We start from the raw sequence: 22,206 nt of genomic DNA, 5'->3' as shown, positions 1-22,206 counted from the left end.
AAAAATGATGTCCAGCAAACGATACATGTTCAGAATGAAAGGGACATTATGCCTCTTATAAAGTTTAAATAGAAGAATAATAAGGAATATTCAGAATTCTTGGGGGAAAAGCTGGAAGGGCAACAATTACGTTTATTTTACATCATGTGTAGAGTTGAATATGTCTTGTGGCAGGAGAAAAGATTGCCATCTGCACAAATGAAAGTAAAAACAAACACCAAGAATTACATATTGAGAGATGGCATACAATCATTGAGCTCCTTTTGGTTTGGAACTGCAGTTTGTAAAACTGTACTGAAGGTAATTGAAATCTAAATGTACATGACAAACTTTTTTAGTTGAACATAATCTTTACCACTGATGCATCAGTCTCTGATTAACTTGAGAAAGTTTTAATTGCATGTTTTCTAGCTTAACAGTATCAGTACATGACATTTCTTTAAACATTACTGAAAATTGGTCCAATTTACTGAACATACAGACAACTGTACTGATAAGGTCTTGTTAGGGTTGGTAGGTCTGCTATACCAGAATAGCTGAGGCCATCAGCCTCCTTTCTGACCAGTAAACAATAAAGTAGAAGTGGGCTCACATTCGTTTCAATTTATTGGTAATTGATGGGTTCATGAAAAGGTGCAGTTGATGTTACAGAACAATCATTGTTGGATCTTTAATGTTGTCATTCATGGCAACCAAAAAATCCTTAAAACTGGTACCACTTGAAAAGTAGATTCACAGTGTTATGTATACAGTAGTCCCTTTCTTATAAGGCCACCCCTGTTGCAGCAGGGAAGTGACCTTATAATGAGGGTGGCCTTTCTAGAGGGGGATGACAAATGCGAATAGTAAATACATATGAAGAAAGTCACAAGTACATTTAATTCTAAAACAGTTAATATTTTCATTAAAAAAATCACATGCATGTTGTGAAATAAATGTAAAACAAACTGTTTCATCATTTTCAAAAGAATGTTATGAATAACCATTGATATAGTCTGCCATTACCAAACTTAGTGGATGGCTTTGGGTAAGGAATAACCCTATTTTGTTCCGGGTTATTTCAGGTCAAGGACACTGTGACTAAAAGAACAACAATGGTTTCTAGATAATAACTTGTGTTATCTACCAGATACTGTTTCCAAACGAGAGCTTTCATTTTGGGTAAGGATGAACCCTATCGATTCCATAGTCGAAGTGTCACAGGTGAAGGTCATTGTGACTCTAAGAGGAAAAAGTGGTTTACACACAAAGATGAGAGATGTCTACTTTAGCATTTACCAATATCACTGGTCAACAGTGAAATCATTACTGACTTGAAAAGGCCCTAATCTGTAGTATTTTGGTGTGCCGAACACGAATATAACCGTGAAAAATTTGTATTGGCTCTCGTTTTGAAGATATTCATATACCTCATTTTCTATGTTTCACTGTGTAAATTTCTCCAGTAGGACTGCAGCAACATCCGGAATAATGATGTAACATTGCATAATACCATCATGCTCACATCATCCACAGTTGATTGCATCATTTTCTGATGCAATGCAATACTAATGCCATGCGGCTGCTGAAGTAAGTTGACGTCAGCAGTGTACTATACATGTGTAGGCCTATTATACTAATGCCAGGCGGCTGCTGAAGCTGACGTAAGCAGTGTACTATATAAAGCCCAATCAGATAGGTTCAGCATTTAAAATATTTTAGACGTTGTGCGAGACAGTTCAAGCTACTGTTACATAAAACTTATTATTTTATCCATTTACGTACAATAAAGAACAGTAATGCCTCGAAAGTGTGTTAATACCGCGGACAATTTTTGCTATATTTGTGGGGAAGTGACATTTGCCAACCAGAAGAAAAGTATCAATTCTCAAGTGAAGAAGGCATATCATCTTTACTTCGGATGCAAGGTTGGTGACCAAGACAAGCCTTGGGCTCCGCATATATGCTGTGCTACATGTACAACACAGCTTTCACAGTGGTTGAATTGCAAAAGGTCATCAATGCCGTTTGCAGTCCCAATGGTGTGGAGAGAGCCAAGCAACCACCTAAATGACTGTTACTTCTGCTTGGTTCCTCCTCTTTCCGGCGGAATAACGAAGCGAAAGAAGTCGAGAATAGTCTACCCAAACATTCCGTCTGCATTGAGACCAGTTCCACATGGTGAGGGACTTCCTATTCCAGAACCTCCAGCAGAATATTCTCTTGATTCATCTGACGAAGACAAAGGTGAGTCGACCTGTTCTTCTCCTGGTCCATCAGCATGCAGTGATCCAGATTTTCACTGTGGTGCATCATCAACCCCACACAGAATAACACAGGAAGAACTAAATGACCTGATTCGTGATTTGGACTTATCAAAGAACAAGGCAGAATTGCTAGGATCAAGACTCCAACAATGGAATCTTCTAGAAGAAGATGTCACAATTACTGCATATCGAAAGCGCCACCAGCAATTGGAGCCTTTCTTCAGAAAGGAAAGTAATCTGATATTCTGTTCCGATATTGAGGGCCTCATGAATGCTTTAAAAATCACTCATGACCCACAAGAATGGAGACTATTTGTGGACTCTTCGAAACTGAGTCTCAAGGCTGTGCTTTTGCACAATGGAAACATTCTTCCATCTATTCCAGTAGCGTATGCTGTCCACATGAAAGAGACATACGATAACTTAAGGCAGCTACTGAATTCCATTGAGTATAACAAGTACAGCTGGCACCTCTGTGGTGATTTGAAGGTAGTTGCCCTTTTAATGGGACTGCAGCAAGGATATATATGCGAGTGGGATAGCCGAGCAAGGGAAATGCACTACATGAGGAAGGAATGGACTCACAGGCAGAATGTAGCCATTGGAGAGAAGAATATCCAACACCCAGCTCTGGTTGAGGCTCAGAAAATCTTGCTACCACCCCTTCACATCAAACTAGGTTTGATGAAGAACTTCGTGAAAGCCATTGACCGGACTTTGCCAGCATTCCGATACCTGCATGAAAAATTCCCTCGACTCAGCGAAGCAAAGATTAAAGAGGGAGTTTTTGTGGGTCCTCAGATTCGAGAGCTTTTCAAAGATGACCGGTTCAACAACTTGCTGGAAGGTGATGTGAAACAAGCATGGAATGCTTTTCGCCTAGTTTCTACAAACTTCCTCGGAAATGTTAGGGCAGAAAACTATAAGGAACTAGTAGAAGACATGTTGATGAAGTATAAGAAACTTGGCTGCAATATGTCTCTAAAGATTCACTTCCTTCATTCCCATTTGGATTTCTTTCCTAGCAACTGTGGTATTGTTAGTGATGAACACGGCGAACGTTTTCATCAAGATATCGCAACAATGGAACAAAGATACCAGGGAAAATGGTCCACTACAATGCTGGATGACTACTGCTGGACACTCCTCAGAGATGCTCCCGAACAGCTGTACAAGAGACAGGCGAAGAAATCTAAGATGTAGTCAATGACTTTATTTTTTATAGGTAGGCTATTACAGTTGACCTTTTACTATTGGAATGCATTTCGTTATGTAAACATTAATTTCTTGCAGATTACAAAAAAACTAGAGCCAATTTTGCAATTTGACTGTCATATTCGTGTTCAGCACATAAAAATTGATAAGAATTGACTAATTTTATTTCAGTAACATGACTTTTGTAAAAATTTGTTGTCCAGTGTATTTGTGGATGGCTTGCACTTGAGTAGGAAGACCATGGTCACTGTGACAGAAATATAAAAATAGTTTCCACACATGCCTTGACCAGACTTTGTGAAATTCTTGCACTTAAGGTTAGAAAGAAGCCAATCCAATTTGTAAGGAAAAGGCTAAAAGGTTAAGGCCACTGTGACTGAAAGAAAAAAAATAATTCAGTGACAATTTGTTCACTGTAGCAGACCTGGAGCAAGTTTTGTTGATGGCTTACACTTGAAGTAAATACAAGTTATTGCCCTTCATGTCTTGCAACTAACTGCAGTGCAGGACAGAATCTTATGATGGCAATGCAGTATGTCATAGATAGCTATGAAAATTGGATATGTTATTGTCAGTTTATCATAGCTATTGAATTTGGAAATGTTATTGTCATGAATTAAAGAGGCAGATATTGGCAAATCTTCATGCTCTCTTGATTTTTTGTAGGAACTATTGCTGTTTTTGAGATGCAGCTAGATGTGATTTTGTGAATGCAATTTACCCTTGCAATTTTTATTGGATTACTGTGATTACTGTTTTAGTCAAGATATGCACTTGTAAGTGAGGAGTCTGTAGAACTATCTCAATTATTGGGTGCCTGTTGGAGGCATGGGTATGTTTTGGGTTATTCCTCATTTGTAAGAGACTCATGAGCAAGAAACAGATTCCTTAATTCTTGAATCATGCTTTACTTCTTAATGAACTGTTATATTGTTTATTTTTTTCAGGGTCACTCCAGCACAGTTCGTACACTGATCATGCATTCTATGGCAGAGTGGTATATGCGAGGAGAACCCCATGATCAGACTCGTCTGTCCCGCATTCTGGATGTTGCTCAAGATCTAAAAGTAATATTGCTTAGTGTATTGTATATGAAATCTTGTAATAACTAGTTAGATATTAGTTGCATAATGAGATTAACAGTCCCTTTGATATCAGATTGCATATTTCTCTACTAGTCTGCAGCTCTCATTAAAACAAAAAGCTGAATGTTATCCTGTCCTCTCATTGACCAAAGGAAAATGTTGTACTGCATCTATTTATAACTTATTTTCAGTTGACCATTGAGAAGACAGTATTCCATTCATTGCATTGTGTTTGCATAATTAGTGGGCACAATCATGGCTGTGTTGTACGGTAGCATGGGAAAATGGTCTGGCATTCCATAAAGAGACAGTAAGCCAAACTTCGGATAGGCACACAAAGTTCAAATGCTTGAGTTTAACATTGGTACCAGACTTATTACGCTACAAAAAATGTAGCCTGAAATATTAGCATGGACTCTTAAATAGGTCATGTGAGATGGAGAGAAGTGTCCTCTCATGTGTTATTATTTAGTACATGTATGACAGATACATTGTATAGGCAACAATACGAGCCCCGTTGGTTCTAGTCATGTCAAAAAGGAAAGCAGAAGATTCAGAATTATCTCCAGCAAAAAAAAGAAAACAACTGGAAGAAAAATTCTGCCATCATATTTAGAATTGTGAAACCATCTAGTAAAGGAGAAAACTTTGCCTTTTGCAAATTTTGTAATTGTTATTTTGCTATTGGGCATGGAGGTGCCCATGGCATAAACAGCTTGAAAAGCTAATAAACAGCAGCTTGTTGCTTCATTATAATCAACACAGCCTGAACTAAATGTTTTTTAGAAATGAACCTTTCTCTTTAAGTTGCAAGTGTTGCTGGCAATTTATTTCGCACACTTTTTCTAGACAGTAAAATCGCAAAGGACTTGTGTGCTAGAATGAAAACAGTTTAGTAAAAAAAAGTTGCTCATAATTCAGATCATGAATAAAAGATGGTACATTGGAATTGGTAACGATTGAAAAAACAAGGTGAGGACAAGGCTTCTTTAAGCAACTATGTTGAGTGTGAACGTGTAGTAATCTTGCACATTCTGAATGGGTACCCAAATAGAACAGGGTGCCTGTTCAGAAGGTGCAAGAGTGCAACACATGCATCATTGACATTAAATAATTAAGTTACTGTCCTATTTTATTGATCCTGGTAGAGGTTTTAAACAGTTTTATATGAATTAAAGTTTTAAGAATCAGTGATTGTTTCTGAAAATCATAATTTCTGTCATAAGCAGTTAGTATTTGTGTACTTGGGGGTTGGCAGCTATGAGGATACTATTTTCTTCTCAGTTCCAAATAATGATACCTTTGCATATAACAGGGTTACAACTATACCTCAACAACCTTAAAAAACCTCAAATTTTGTTTGACCTTTAAAAAAAGGCCTAAAATAACTGAAGGAAACCTAAATATATTTAAGTATTATGTTTAAATCAATTTTTATAGGAGATTACTTTAATGTGGATATGATGAGCAAACCATAACATTAATATTTAATTACTATAATTATAAATATGTACACATGCAACCAATACAAACATACATGTGGCACATGTATATTTGAGCATTTCTTTATTTCAGGCCCTATCCATGTTGCTGAATGCTACGCCTTTTGCCTTTGTTATTGATCTTGCCTGTCTGGCCTCTCGCAGAGAATACCTTAAACTGGACAAGTGGCTGACTGATAAAATCAGAGAACATAGAGTAAGATTTTGACTGACCATACAAAAAAATTGTTTTCCTTTGGTTCACTTTGTTGAATTAACTCTGCTTCTGTCATACTGCATGCTGGTGTCTCTGTCTGTTGCCGGAACATCATTTTGTTTTCTGGCAGATTGGGGTCTTTACTATTGTTTCCATCAAAAAATATATGTAGGGTTTTTAGGTGTACACTAATAATTATGGTATGTAAACATGTGCACATTCTTAGGTCATGGAACACAAAATGTACTGTGTATGCACACAGATTAAGGGTTGCAGAACCCACACCTTATTTTTTATTTCCCGACCCACCCCTTCTATTTTATTATTGTACCCCTGTTTTTGTCACTTCTCAAATGTTTGACACCTCACCATCTTTTTTTCTTCCTCAAGAATGATGTTAAATTGTGTTCCTACCTTTCCAGATTTTGCTAAGTACAGTCAGCTAGAAAAGGCATTTAAATAGCTTTTGCTTAAGGTTCATATTTATTAGAAGAATCATATGCAATAGGTGTTAAATTCATGCTAAATGTGGATGGTGCTGATTTTGCTTTTTTGTGACTATATGTAAAAGATTTAAGAGAATGCTGGCTAAGAATGAGCCATGAAGTAAGTGTAAGCTAACAGAGCACTTTACATTGTATGCAAAATCTTGAAAACACCAGAAGAAAAGCTGTTCTGATTTATGCCCTAGTTCAGGGTAAAGTGTTACCAGTATGAAGACACAAGGATTTGTCTTTATCCATAAAAATGTAAAATGCTAACAGCTTCTGCTCTTTTCCAATCATTACAAAGTGACTCACTTGCCACCAATGAATATTGACACTTCTGATTTAGAGCTAATTTTGTAACACCAGTGATTCCAGTGACGCAGCATATTAAAATGGAAATGAAATATTTTCATCAGCATCATTGGGTATGAATTAGTTTCTTTATGATGATTATTAGAGTTTTTCAATTTGTATTTTCTGCTGGAAATGAAAAGGTAGTGTAAATTTCTGGTGTATTATACTGTGTAATACTAAATTTAAGTCTGATTACTGGTTATTGTTCTCTGAAGACTGGAATGGATTGGTATCAAGCCCTAACAACCAATCTGAATTTAATTTAATAATTATACTTGCACGGCTTATGGGAAATGGATACAAACATTGTGTCCAGGTAGAAAATGCATTACAAAACAGAAATTTTGAATAGCAGAAGCTATTTAATAATCATTGAGGTATTTAAATTGTCCATAAAAAAAATATCACATATTAGACCCATGGCAAAAAGTAGTAATTTCTATTAAACATCTTGTAAGAAACATTAAGATCTTCATGTGATTGCTAAACTGCTTATTGCAAAGAAGTGAAAGAATTTATGTTGTTAAAGTTTACATTATATCAATGTTTTAATTTGTTTAATAAAACATTCTTTAAATAAATTGTTTTATCATTTTTTACATAAGGAACCATTCATCCAGACGTGTGTTAATTTCTTGAAGAGGAGGTGTCCCCAACTGATGGGGGGTTTTCCAAAGGAAGAACCCCAAATGAAAAATCAGCAGCTCCCACCAGAAACTATTGCCACAATGCTCACCTGTCTACAGGCTTGTGCTCAGTAAGAATAAATCTGCAAAATTTCTCTTACTTCAGTTTAGTCCCCAATGTAAGCTTGAAATTCAAACGATCATTGCTATGATTTAATTCCTCATTACCTAATTACTTTCCAGAAGATATAAAGCAAAGTTTTCAAACTTTACTAGATCTCTTTGTATTCACTTAAATATGCAGAAATGTTTCTATCTATTTTCTATATGTATTGATCAAACAATTAAAAAAAACTTGTCACAGACTTAACCTTTTGATGATGCCTATGTCAAGTTATTTTTTAAATTCTTGAGCTACAGGTTATATTTTAGCAAGCTGTAGCCTTGGTGGCTACAATGCAAGCTTTAGTCTTGGTGGCTACAATGCAAGCTATAGTCTTGGTGGCTACAATGCAAGCTATAGTCTTGGTGGCTACAATGCAAGCTATAGCCTTGGTGGCTACAATGCAGGCTATAGTCTTGGTGGCTACAATGCAAGCTATAGTCTTGGTGGCTACAGTGCAAGCTATGGCCTTGGTGGCTACAATGCAAGCTATAGCCTTGGCTACAATGCAAGCTATAGTCTTGGTTGCTACAATGCAAGCTATAGTCTTGGTGGCTACAGTGCAAGCTATGGCCTTGGTGGCTACAATGCAAGCTATAGTCTTGGTGGCTACGATGCAAGCTATAGTCTTGGTGGCTACAGTGCAAGCTATGGCCTTGGTGGCTACAATGCAAGCTATAGTCTTGGTGGCTACAATGCAAGCTTTAGTCTTGGTGGCTACAATGCAGCTATAGTCTTTGTTGCTACAATGCAAGCTATTGCCTTGGTGGCTACAATGCAAGCTATAGTCTTGGTTGCTACAATGCAAGCTATAGCCTTGGTGGCTACAATGCAAGCTATAGTCTTGGTTGCTACAATGCAAGCTATAGTCTTGGTGGCTACAATGCAACATTGATATGCTTCATTTTGACCTTGAAATATGCAAAGTCATCATAGTCTAGTTCATTGAGCCTGCAGGGTTATTCCAAGTAAGCCTGAAAGTTCAAATATTAGCTTGTGCTGGTCAGCAAAAGGTTTTGAAATTAAGAAGGGGTCCAACTCCTCTTAAAGGTTGAGAACAACTGGTTTGCTTAGCAAACAAGAACCTATGTTTTTCTGGTGTGGTTTGTTTTTACCGATTGTTTGGGTGGGGGGCATATGCATCTTTCTTGTTATTGCTTGAAGTAGCCAGCTCATATTCAATTTCACATGTTGTTTTGTTTCGTCTGTGTTGCAGTCAAGTTTCTCAGGAGCTGTCTGAAGCCATCTTGTCAATGGTAGCAAGTGCAAGCATGATTCTCAGTAAGCAGAGACAGACCCAAGGTGTAGTGGGACCGAAGTCCATGGGTCCAAGTCTGGGAGGATCAGCCCTACCCACAGGGCCTGGGTTAGCTGCTGGGGCAGGAATGGGAACAGGGACTGGACCCCCACTCACAGGATCCAACCCCATCATGTCTGGCACTGGATTAGGAAATAATCCTGTGAGTGTTTGCTTTTCATGTATTCTTTTGGAGAAATTTTGACTGGATTGTCAAAAAAATGTAAAGTCGAACCAGTTGCTTTAAGTACCACAGTTACCATTATTCATGGTACCAGTTTTTGTTGATTAAGTAATTGTTTTAAACCATGAATATAAAAACTAAACAAATAATGGTCCAGTTGTAAATGTAGTAAAATCAGTATAAACAAGACCATTCCAGAGGTGTAGTGGTATAGAGTTCGCCTTGGATGTGGGAGGTCGCAGATTCAAACCCTGGCTGAGTCATAAAGACTTATAAAAATATTACTAACAGCTGCCTCGCTAGGCGCTCAGCATTAAGAGTTAGTGTTAGGACTGGTCGGCCTGGTGTCAGGATAATGTGACTGGGTTGGAAATCATGCTATATATCTGGCATGATGCCCCAGCCCGAAACATCACTATAAACTGCAGATATCATAGCGATATGACTGAAAAATTGTTAAAGCTACATTAAAAATTCAAATCACGCACACACACACACACACCACACCTAATCAACAAAACCAGTGAGCAAAATTGCTATGTTTGCTATACCATAAAAATTGATACCAACTCTACCCTTTCACTCCCTGTTTTAAGGACGAGAAGATAAATGGATACCTTAGTAATAATAAATGCAAAAGACACCATAGCTGATTATCTTTTAGCTTGCCTTAGTGCATTTGAGGAGAAGTATTTTATTACCCTGGCATCAACATATATAAAATCATCTACATCTACATATTCAGCATTCTTCTTATGTACTAGGCAACAGTTTGAAGTGAGTTTTAAATTATGAACCGTCTGTAGAGGAGCTATGGGTGCAAGCATATTGCTTATAGTTAAATTTGGCATATTTTCCTTGATAAGATGCATAATGTGACTCGTGTATTATTTTATTTTTTTTTGCATACATGTTGTTCAGAAACATCTTGTTGATGACAAAGACCAGTCAACTGTCATAAGAAATATGATTTATAATATGTGGGTTTATGGATAGGAATCTGAGGGGTACTGTTGGAGGGGGTTAATGGCTCCTCTGGCTATATTGTGCTGAGGAAATGGGAGCTAATTGCCTTTTCAAAGATAAACCATGGCAGTTGGCCCAGACTGGCCTGGGCAATTACTGACCTTGCAAACCATGGATTATGAATCTAATGCTCCACCAGTTGGGCTGCTGCAGCTTCTTAGTGCTGAAAGATTAACACCAACTTGGATAATGTCAAGTTTGTAGCATAGAAGCTTGATGATAGTGTCTATTTATCTGGATTGAACCCTCTATACAATAAAAAGAGGGTACAATCCAGGAAAATAGTGAACAATATCTTGCATTTAGCTTCTGTAGTTTGAAAGTAAGCAAGTGACCTTTTATAAAATGAAGAGAAGGGCATTGAGTATTGATGAACTTGATTAGACTTTTTTAAAACTGTAAATTATGAACATATTTCCCAGCTTATTTGCAAGTTTGCCCTTTTTTCAATATAAGTTAGTGTGTTGGCCCCTTTTTTAAAAATTATTGAAGCAGCATTGCATCAACATTATTTGTACATTCTTTTTCTATAACTTTAAGGTAGAGCATATCATGTGATGTTTCTGTTTGAGCATTCCATATTTTATTTCCACACAATAACTCCAGTTGTTGCCATCTTCAGTTACCAAATTTTAGGATTAGCTTGTATTTAGAACTATAAATCAACTTGCCAGTTTTACAGATGACTCACTGTCTCACCTCAGGCTGCACGAGTTTGAGTCTAAGCTAGGCCATTTGGGTATTTCAAAAAGTTTGCCAATAGCTTGCCATGGGTTGGTAGTTCCTCTTGGGGTTTTCCAGGATTCTTACTCCACCAAATATACCAGAGATGCTGCCAGGGCACACAAGTGTGCAAATAAGACAAAATTTGTATGAATTCATGCACTTAGTGAGGAGTGGTGCACAAAAACTGCAAATTAGTTTACAATATTTATTTAATTGGTAGCCCTTATGGTGCTTGTCATGACATAAGTTGTATCGCTGGTAGTGGTCATGTATAGAAAAATATAGAAAAGGCAGAACACATTCTAATTAAAATAACAGGCAGTTTAAAAGTAGAGTGCAAGTTTTATTTATTTTCTCAAACAGTTTAGGACTTAGGGTTTTTTGTGCTACAAAACTAAATGACTTTAAAGGTTAAGATCAATTAAATTAATAAGAATCTAAAAAGAAATTTTAAAAATAAGTATATTTGTTTAATCGAAATACCTGTCTGAAAAGCAGACACTGCCAGATAAGAAATTGGGCATTGTAGACAGCAAAACACCAATTCAAGAAAGTGAAACTTGAGCAGAGCTTATGTTAGTGTAAAAGCTTATTTTGGAAAAAAGCAGAGATATCCAAATGACAATACTGTACCTATGAGCTGTAGAAAATTGTAGATAACAACCTCAAAGAAGATTTTCGCAGCTTGTTCAAGCTGGATAAGCTAGCTATGCATATTCCCTTATGACAACAGGGTTTGAAGGGAATTCTCAGCATATTCCCTATGACAACAGGGTTTGAAGGGAATTCTCAGCATATTCCCTATGACAACAGGGTTTGAAGGGAATTCTCAGCATATTCCTTTATGACAACAGGGTTTGAAGGGAATTCTCAGCATAATCCCTTATGACAACAGGGTTTGAAGGGAATTCTCAGCAAAGAATGATATTCATCGACACATAAGAGATGAATAAACTCAGAAACAGTCAATAAATTAATGCCTATACGACTGAAGGATACATTGAGATTTTTATTTCAGTATAGCTCTAACAGTGTGGTGCAGGAAGAGACAGATGGATATGTAAGTGTTATGCAAATATGGAGCTATGATCATTTCCATCTCCGCCCACATCTTTTTTCCTTCTCTCCTCTTCTTTTGGTGACAAGGGAGCACTCCCCCCTTATTTAGAAACAATTCTGGCAGCATCTATGAATATACTGGTTGACATGTATTAGCCTTTCATGTGCTGAAAAATGAAGTTAAACAAAATCAAAAAATGTCAAGGTCAGAGGGCCGAAAGATGGAAAACAGCTTTTACACATTAACTTTACTTGTATACCTGACATCTTTGTGAGCTGGGCATTATATAGGTAGAAATGGCTACAACACTCACTGGTGGAGGGATTTATTAACAAACAGAAAACATACAGGATAAACCTAAAACAAAACGGAACAAATACTTTTACAATACAATTAACAAGACAAATACGATACACAACCTGCATGCTGATATTTCAGTATATCAGCACAATAACATATAAATAATTTCCTACCAGACACAAAGACTCAAAATTTACAAAGATTACAATTCTCTCAAATTATGATTATACACAAGAGTAAAATGATCCTAGTATTGTTCCCTTGAAGACGAGAGAAGTGCCAAGGGCTTTAGTTAGTTGGCATGGGATCAACATTAGCGGCCCCCTTCATGTGCTTCATGCACTGTGCTTGCTCGCTCGCTCATTCACGACAGACACGCACCTGGGTCACATACTTCCTCCAGTGTGTAAATGTCTTCTGACATTTAGCAAATTTGAGTCTGCAGCATCAAAAAATATACAGGAACAAATAAACAATCATTAACTATACATAATTGGATTCATTTTTGTTCCAATTGCACCCTTACAGCTATTCAAAGAAATCATTCTGATCAGCATTTTATACTTTATTAATAGAGATCAAGTATTTGTATTCAGCATGTGACATTTTTCAATGATGCTGTTATGATTTTATGGTCATAAACTAAGTAACAGAAAAGTAAACCCAACAAGTTGTGTAAAACTTCATGAAAATTTAATTGTCAAAGATATAAAATGAAAATTAAGAGGATCTTGTACATTATGATATGTATATTTAATTTGCATTGTTAATTTTTTTATTATTATATGCAATGGGATATGTAAAATTGTATTGTGTAGCTGACTTTGTCCAAAATAAGTTCATTGTTTACCTGACCAGATTCATTAATTTGTTTTTATTCTCTAAACAACTAATACTTTGCTCGTATTTCTAACAAGTGTAGGTTCAATATTAGCATCATTATCAATAGAAGTAAATATATTTATCTTGGTCCGAGTCGATGATATTATGTTTACCATGCCCTTTATTATAATTTTAGTAGCAGAATCTTCTTGATGGAAGTTTACATTAACTTTTTTTTTGTATAGAAAATGCTAATTGTAACTAAGGTCAAGCAGAGGACTTATAATCTTGTTTATCTAGATTATTGTTCATTCATGCTGTAAATTCTTGAAGCAGAATCAGTCTTATTGTTGTGTTTGTTATTTGATTTGAGCCACAATTATTTATTCAAATTATTTATTCAATAGAGGTCAAAAGTGCTCATCAGTAATATTCTTGGACAAACATTAACTGGGAATTATTTTGAATTCAGACTAAGACATCTTGGATTGTATTATTGTGATTCATCAAAAGACTAATGGCACATATTACAGTTCAGGCCATTGGTACATTGGTATATTAGAGACTACCAGCCACTACATGCACATGAACACCTTCAGCATTGAAAATTATTTTGAATACCACTAGAGTTTATTCAGAACTTATTCATCAGGACTTGTGTTAGTAATTCTAAGATTATTTGGGATTTAATTTGCGATACCTAAGTTAGTTTTTTTACATTTCACCTTGTGGCTTAGGGAAATGAATTATTTATTGAATTTTACCAAACTTGTTGCTTTTTGCTCTTTTTTCAATTATTTTTAGACCACAGAGTCATGATAATGAATTGAATTCCAAATAATCCCAAAAAGCTCTACAAAGGTTCAAAAGAATTTAATGTTCTAAATTAATTCAAGATTCTTGAATGTACTGATCCGTCAACAGTCCTCATGTATCACAGTGGCATTGTCCAGAACTCCTTTAAATAAATTCAAAAAAATTCCACAAGAATATTTTAGTCCAATCAGCACTGTAGTTCCAATGAATAATCCAAACAAATGTCTCCACTCAGATTACATCTAAACACAAGATTAAGCACATCTGCAGACAAATATTAACATAAGAACATATGAAATAAGAATCAAAATAGGAAAGATGTTGTTGTAGGGTTTAACACCATTTTTCAGCACAATATAGGCTATACATGGCAGCCAGCATAAATGGTGGCGAAAGAATCCGGGAAACCCCGGAAAGAACCACCAACCCACAAGAAGCTACTGGCAAGCTTTCTCACACCCCCACATTGGTTGAACCCACACAGACAGAGGTGAGATGGCAGTGATCTGTAATGGTGAGCACTTTAGACCACTCGGCCACTAAATAGGAATGAAATCAATTGCTTTGTTCTCTGTTTATATACAAGCATTTGGAGCTGAAACACTTTCTTCAACTCACTAATTGACATTTAACAAATACCCCAAACTGTACCAAAAAAAAACAAAACACCTGACTAACCCATCCAATGGGAAATAGCTAAATTCTTTGACCAACTTAGCCCAGTGGGAGATAACCCCAAACTTGTAAACAGGTTTTATTATTTGAACTTTGACACCTGTTTATGGATCCTGTGCAATCTATACGCACTCTTAATATGTAATATCTTCTTTATAGATAATCACTACAATTTACAGTAATGAACAAAATAATTTCAAGCAATATTGAAATACATAACAGCTGCGTGCATCTCAACATACACAAAATACACTCTGACCAGTGCAGTTAAAGGATGTAAATAAATATATGTACTCTTTCCACCTGCTATGCACAGGTTGACTGTGTATTATACTTGTGAAGTAGTAGGGATTAAATGAGTGAGCTGCATGCATTCTTGGATGAACAATACTTTTAAATAGTGATCAATCTGATGGTCATATGACAATCACATCTGTGACTTCTGCCCACTAAAATTTGGCTTCTGCTTGTGAAAGTGATAACAACCTCATAGGCAAATTTTATGAACATTGATTTGAAATAATTTAGTTTTTTAGCTGTACTGGTCGTTTTGGATAGTATGTTGTCCATTGTCAGCTAGCTCAATTTTGTTATTGCTGCTCTTAACTAATGAGAAGATTGCCATGAAACTTTAGGCACACACATGCATGAACATGTGAACACACATTCATCTTATAGGCTAGCTGGTCCTAAATGAAAATAGGTCCACTTGGAACAGCCATTATGACTGCCACAGATTCCGTCTCAAAAACATTATTGCTGTTACTCCTGTAGGGATGGTAATATGATATTTAGTTGGTCCTAAATGAAAATGGTGCTGATCTGGTTTCCCGTATGGCCAGAACAGTGGCTACTCGAGATGAATGGAAAGTCATCTTGACATGGGGTTTTACCATAAGACTTCATCAGGACATTGCTAATCTGGTTTACAATATGGCTGCCACAGTGAACATCTTCAAAATCTTGTTATTGCTAATCCTCCTGAATGAAAAGTAATATTGCTATGGGGATTTCACCAGAAGACTTCTTCTAATATGTAGTTAATCCAGAATTAAAATGGTGTCACTCTGATGCCCAATATGGCTATGACAGCAGTCATCTTGAAAATAGTTATCACTATTACTCTGGAATAGATGGTCATATCAGCATGGAGTTTTTACTCAACAGGTAATGATGTCTGATAGGTCCTTATGGTCGCATGCAGCTATTCAATATGCCTGTCACATTTTGAAAATTTTGTAACTATTTCTTCCGAGTGAATGGCCCTATCGGCATGGGGTTTTCTCAGAAAAACTTCTTATGATGTCTAGTGGGTTGTAAGTGAAAATTGTTCCAATCCAACTTCATTGTGACTCCCACAATGGTCATCTTGAAATTCTTGTCATCACTACTTTTCTTATGTGGCTTGCCATATCAACATTGTGCTTTCACCAAAAGATGTCCTATGATTTCCATATGGTACTAAATAGAAATGGTGCCAGTTTAATATTGAATTTGGTTACCATGGCATACATTTTGAAAATCTTTTATCATTTCTTCTCCAAATTGGAAAGTCATATCAACATTAGGTTCCACCAGAAGACTTATGATGCTTTGTTGGTCATATATAACAGTCATACCCAGTTTTTCTCATCCAATATGTCCACCACATCAGCTAATTTAAAAATATTGTTTTTGTGGAAGCATGTCAAAGATGGTTTCAAAACTACACAGTTAAAAAGGATGAAATGGTCTTATCTTGATTTTCTGATAATTATGTTTTCTCATTAGAGCATAAGTTCCCCCTCAGGGACTCTTGTTTTCAACTCATTATAGTATCTCTACTTTGATATCTTAAAATAAAGACAATTGGTTTGTTCCATATAATAAATAATGTATTAAGATGTATAGTTATCTCTTGGAGTTGTAAAGTTTTTAAATAATATGTACATAATAATTTCAGCCTGTATGTTTGTACACTTCGTAACATATAGATAGGTAGGTAGAGAGTGTAGTTATTAATAGATTGAATCATTTATCAGATGATTCAGCCCCTAATATTGAATCATTTGCTTTTCATTCCTCAGCTGGATGCCTTAAGTACACCTGACACACTTGGTATCCCCAAATCATGGGGAGTTCCAGGAGCACCCAATGCAGGTTTCCCTCAGGGTTTAGGGGCCTCACTGACCTCTGCAGCCTCCATCACTGGGTCCCCAGCCAAAGCATTTCCTGGCAACATGTCCCAGGCTAATGCCAACTTTGGAGCAATACAGAACATCACTTCGCAACTACAAAGTAAGTTTAATGTGTGTGCACGTGCATAAATGCATATCCATTAATGCACATGTCAGGTAATTATCCCCATTTTTTTGGTGGGGTGGGGTGTACTCTCCAGTTAATCTCCACCTGGACAACTTGTCAAGCTGATTATAACATGAGAAGATCTTTGAAACCCAGTATTAACACATATTTTTAAATATAAAAAATATTACATTTTTTTATATTAATCAGAAATAACTAAGAAATATTTTAACATATTAAAACAAAAGCACTTGTAACAACTCTACAGCCCCAGCAACTCGTTTGTCTTTATTTTGACTTTTGTTGAGAGCTCAGTCTCAATCATCTTTGACCATGCCAGCCAGCAGGTACCCAGGTACTAGGGTTCATGTGCATTGATAATAACTTGGGTAATAAAATGAGCCATTGGTACCAGTTTAGTTCATGTAAAATAAGGGAACCTGTTTCCATGTTCAGATAGGCAATTATATCTGCAACATTAAGAGTGAGTGAGACAGAGAATAACACATACAGTTTGTGCCATATATCATGTGACTATTGATTACTATATATTTGCACACAACATAACATTCACCTGCCAAGAAGTTTTCACTCAGTCTGATATGCAGGGCAGGATAGGATAGTGCAGCAATTTGAAATTAGTTACTTTTTAAAATTAAAGTGGGTTCAGCATAGAAAGTTTTGGCATATGCTAAGTGACATGACATAGTGTTCAATGCAATCTGTGTGAAATAATGATGGCTAACCTAGACACAGACCCAAATAAACATGTTTACTTTTATTAATAATAATCCTGATATTAATCCTATACACATAGAGAATATTTTAGCTATGTATTAGTTGTTTGCAGATTTTTTTAATAAAAAATCAATAATTCATGTCAAGTAGAAAATAAACTTCAACATACAATATTACATTACAATAGCATGTAATGAATTTTTTTTAAAAATTAACAAAAACTAACAAATGATGCAAATTGAATATCAATATCATGGGGTAAAACAAAAACCTATTGGATTATTTATTCAAATCTCTTACTAAGGGCTGTTCCAGTATAACATATATCCCCACCACGTCATTTAAAAAAACTTCTGTAGGAGGTTGTGTTTCAAATTATTTTGATTCTGATGGTGGAAGTTGGTTAGGAAAATCACTTCTGTTGTGCGTTGTGTTAACAAAATGAGAAATTGCTGGTGAGGTTGTCAGAAAGAAAAAAAAACCTGATATATATTTAAAATCGCTTCTGACACCTTTCTAGTGGTCTAGCGTGAATATAATATTGGGTCAGAAAATGATGCCAGTACATGTGAGTGCACGTAATTTTTACAAATTCGCATACTATTAAAGCAGTGATACAAGTTCCACAAATTAAGTCAGCATTGCAAATATAAAACTTGTGCTTTGCGTAATATCCAATTTTTATTAAACTTTTAACTTTAAAAGTGAATTTTGCGATGTAATTTGTGCTGCCAGTAGTGGTTTGGCAGCACTTGATACGACATCCAGATAGCTGGGTACTTCAGTTTGACATGAATGGCTGCTAAACTATATTTGATGGGTTCATTTGGCCCTGGAACAAGCATTTTATGGTAGTTTAAGCTTATTTTCATCATGGAAGTTTTACAAATGCATGTTTCGAATAAGGGCCACACAGGAAACCAAAATGGAAGCCCCTCAGATCTATATCACAAGACAAGGATCTTATAACATTCTGCCATGAAAGCCCCTCAGGTAATAGGTACAAGTCTCATATGAAAGACTAGAAGTGAGAGACAGAACCTGTGACTACTGGATTGGAAGTGCAAAATGTTACTGCTAGGCCATCAGTGATGATGATGATACTGTTGACAATACAGTTAACTGCATTGACATTGATTTTACGAGTACTCTGGGGAAAATGATTCCTTGACTTTCATCCATTTTTTCAAATCTAATTAACGATATAAAAATGTTTGACTTGCTATATTTCTTTTATTTTTTAAAACTTTATATTAGTCTTGCAACAAGCATAAAAATAAGACATCGGTAACCGAAATATATGTTCTTACAAGAAATGTAATGTAAAAGTAGGCAGAAATAATGCATCATCACTTCCACAGGGATTTATGTTTTTTTATTCTTCTGACAAATCATGTATTATAAGTTTGCCAAAACATTTATTGAAATAAATAATAACAAGGAATCATAGCATCTAACCACACATTTAAAGCAATACAAGATTTAACTATTATTCTAATCAAAAGCAGCATGCCTGAGAACAAAGAAATATAGCCAAACATAGTGATCACTTTAGTAAACACACATTTTAGTAAGGATTAAAATTTATGATTTCTGTATTTGAATAGAAATCCCTATTATAAAGTCTGTATTCATGGTATTCATGGATGTTAAATTAGTAGGTATTAAGGGACTGATCATTGACATATACAAATAGTAAGCCACCATGAAAATTTTTGATTTCACAGTATCAGAGACATACTTGGCTGACAGACAAACAAACAAAAGGACAAAAGATTGATTATAATGAATGAATACAAATGAAAATATGCAGTAGATTGTTTGATCTTAAGAATTCAGTAGATTACCTCCAGCCAGCTGTCATTTAAATCGCTTCTGTCCCCAACCCCATAGTAAAATCGCTTCTTCTGCCCACTAACCCATAGCCAGAAATTATGTTTAAAAAATATGCTTTTGTAGGGGGCAGTGACTTTGAGTAAAACATATGACAGTGGATGATAATTTTTTTAATTGCTTCTGTTGTGGTTTGGTTAAATTTGAAAGTGCCTTCCCCTCGGGGGGTATATGTTTTACTGGAACAGCCCTGAAGAAGACAAATGGGTTTTTATCAGAATTTAGTTCTTGAACATATAACTTGCCTAGAGTTTGTGGCAGGCTTGTACTTAGAAGACGCCCATTAATTTGGGGTTAAAAGGTCAAAGGTCATCAGGTAGAAGTAACCTGGGTTGTATAGTGACCTATAGATATGGGGGTCAAAAGTCCCAATCATGGTAAATCTAAAAACAAAATAGTGGTTTCTGCACTGCAAGCCTGGTTAAAGACTGCATACCTTGACCAAAGGTCCAAGTCACTGTGACCATTTAGTCAGTTATCTCTGGAGGCAGCCATGTTCTACTAGTGCTTTCATAGCAGACTATTCTGCATGGTGGGCATGTAATGCGCTGTTCATGTTGCTGTTATTGCCTTTGGCCAATCTGTACATTGTTCTTAAAAAATTTGCACTCGTATTTGAAAATAATTTGTACGGTGTAGTAAAACGCTCATAGATGTCTTCTTTTTTGGTCAGTTTCTGGTCAGATCCAAATGTAGTGTTCCAGCACAATGTGACTGTCAGATATCAATTTTGCTGTACTCGCTGCATGTGTTTATGAATGAATATGTGGGTTCAGCATGTCAGCTTGTCTAATATTAAAAATTAGACTTCAGTTTATTGACTTTCATTTGCTCCTTTACATTTGATATACAGTAGTCCCCCTCTTGATCAGCCCCCCTGACCAGCGGCCACCCGCTCATTACAGCCAGAATCCGTTGGCACCAACGAGCTTGTGTTTAAAAGTACCCCACACGAAAGGCCATCTGGCTAACGCAACCAGTGGCCAGCATATTAGTGCAATAATATAAAATTTAACCCTCACAAGCGGCTGCATTTTATTTTAATATGTATCCAGAACCAGTATTTTATTCATAACGTGTGTTAAGTAATCCGATTTCTGTTTCCCAATGTCAGGTTTTTGTTACTGAAAGAAGTGTTGACTAAAGTACATGTACCACTAAGGTTAATATTATATCATTTATGCCTCACGAGAAGCCACATTTATTCCATAAAGCCGAGTAAGATTCAAATTTTAATCCATACAAAAGGGTAAGTACATGTAATCCAATTAGCTGTACTGCTGTGTTATCATAAGATGTCTGGTTTAGTCACTCTGATAATTGTTAAGATTACGATTATTTAACAGTAGTAACAGCTGACAAGTGGCAGCATCGATGTACAATACACAAGTCAGCAGGAAAATGGTTTGATAGCCTTTATGGCTTCTCTTAGTAAGATGTTGAGCTTGTTCACTTTGATAATTAGTGCCCATTACTACTGACAATAATTGTCAAAATTACAAATCCTAAAGGCCGCGAGGTCAAGTCTGCGTGATTTTAATGGTACATATCGAAGTCATTTTGGCTTCTCTCACCTAGTGTAAAAATATAAAAACATTACGGTGCCAGAATGCGACTAACCAATCACGTGACAAGATCACTTCCTTTATGAACAAACAGCAATTTGTTTAGATGCATACAAAATTGTTTTATCAGTATTGTAGTTGGCAACATGAATAACCTACTGCAAAAAGATCAACATGTCATCGAGGAAAAGAAAAATTCTCAGTTTAGAAGAGAAAGTGAAAGTTTTCAACTGACCGAGAGGTGTGTGTGTGGGGGGGTCTAGGAACCTTGCAGAAAACTAATGTCGGAAAGACTCAGATGAACAATATCGTGAAAGATAATGAAACAATTCTGCAGAAGTGGGAAGGTGAAATGGATGGAGAAAGGAAGATTGTTTGAGCCAGGAGATGTTTGTATCCTGATTTGAATGACAAGAAAAAGCAACAATTTTGTCAGTTCAATTGGGATATGACGACTTTACTGCAAGTAATGGATGGTTGCACATATTTCAAGTGCGACAAAATATTAAGTGTTCTGTCCTTAGTAGAGAATCAGCTGATGTTAATAATGAAATTGTCGAAGATTGGAACAAAAGACTAAACGATATATGCAGGGGATATGACAGCAAGGATATTTTTAATTGTGACAAGACTCGTTTGTTTTTTAGACTGTTATCAACAAAGTGACAGAGGATGTGATCTGTAACATAATTATAAAGACAGTTTTAAAACTATATCAATGGTTATTCATAACATTCTTTTGAAAATGATGAAACAGTTTGTTTCACAACATGCATGTGATTTTTTAATGAAAATATTAAATGTTTTAGAATTAAATGTACTTGTGACTTTCTTCATATGTATTTACTATTCGCATTGTCATCCCCCTCTAGAAGGGCCACCCTCATTATAAGGCCACTTCCCTGCTGCAGTAGGGGTGGCCTTATAAGAGGGGGACTACTGTACA

At 36.0% G+C, this 22,206-nt stretch overlaps 1 protein-coding gene across 5 annotated transcripts in view; it reads left to right on the top strand.

The window, feature by feature from the left end:
• Window positions 1-22,206, top strand: part of LOC149787295 (CCR4-NOT transcription complex subunit 1-like) — a 120,637-nt gene that overhangs the window by 33,743 nt on the left and 64,688 nt on the right. For 3 of the 5 annotated variants that reach the window (XM_089977831.1, XM_089977834.1, XM_089977830.1), the window contains exons 14-19: window positions 4,409-4,528; window positions 6,122-6,244; window positions 7,692-7,843; window positions 9,092-9,335; window positions 12,127-12,168; window positions 16,848-17,058. In XM_089977831.1, the coding sequence (XP_089833957.1) occupies window positions 4,409-4,528; window positions 6,122-6,244; window positions 7,692-7,843; window positions 9,092-9,335; window positions 12,127-12,168; window positions 16,848-17,058 (892 nt within the window). The remainder of the gene's footprint in view (window positions 1-4,408; window positions 4,529-6,121; window positions 6,245-7,691; window positions 7,844-9,091; window positions 9,336-12,126; window positions 12,169-16,847; window positions 17,059-22,206) is intronic. The other 2 variants (XM_089977833.1, XM_089977832.1) reach the window with 1 other exon arrangement.

The sequence above is a fragment of the Sinohyriopsis cumingii genome, chromosome 12, assembly GCF_028554795.1.
Source record: "Sinohyriopsis cumingii isolate HCF-2022 chromosome 12, ASM2855479v2, whole genome shotgun sequence".
Taxonomy (NCBI): domain Eukaryota; kingdom Metazoa; phylum Mollusca; class Bivalvia; order Unionida; family Unionidae; genus Sinohyriopsis; species Sinohyriopsis cumingii.
This window is presented reverse-complemented; position numbering and strand designations above follow the sequence as displayed.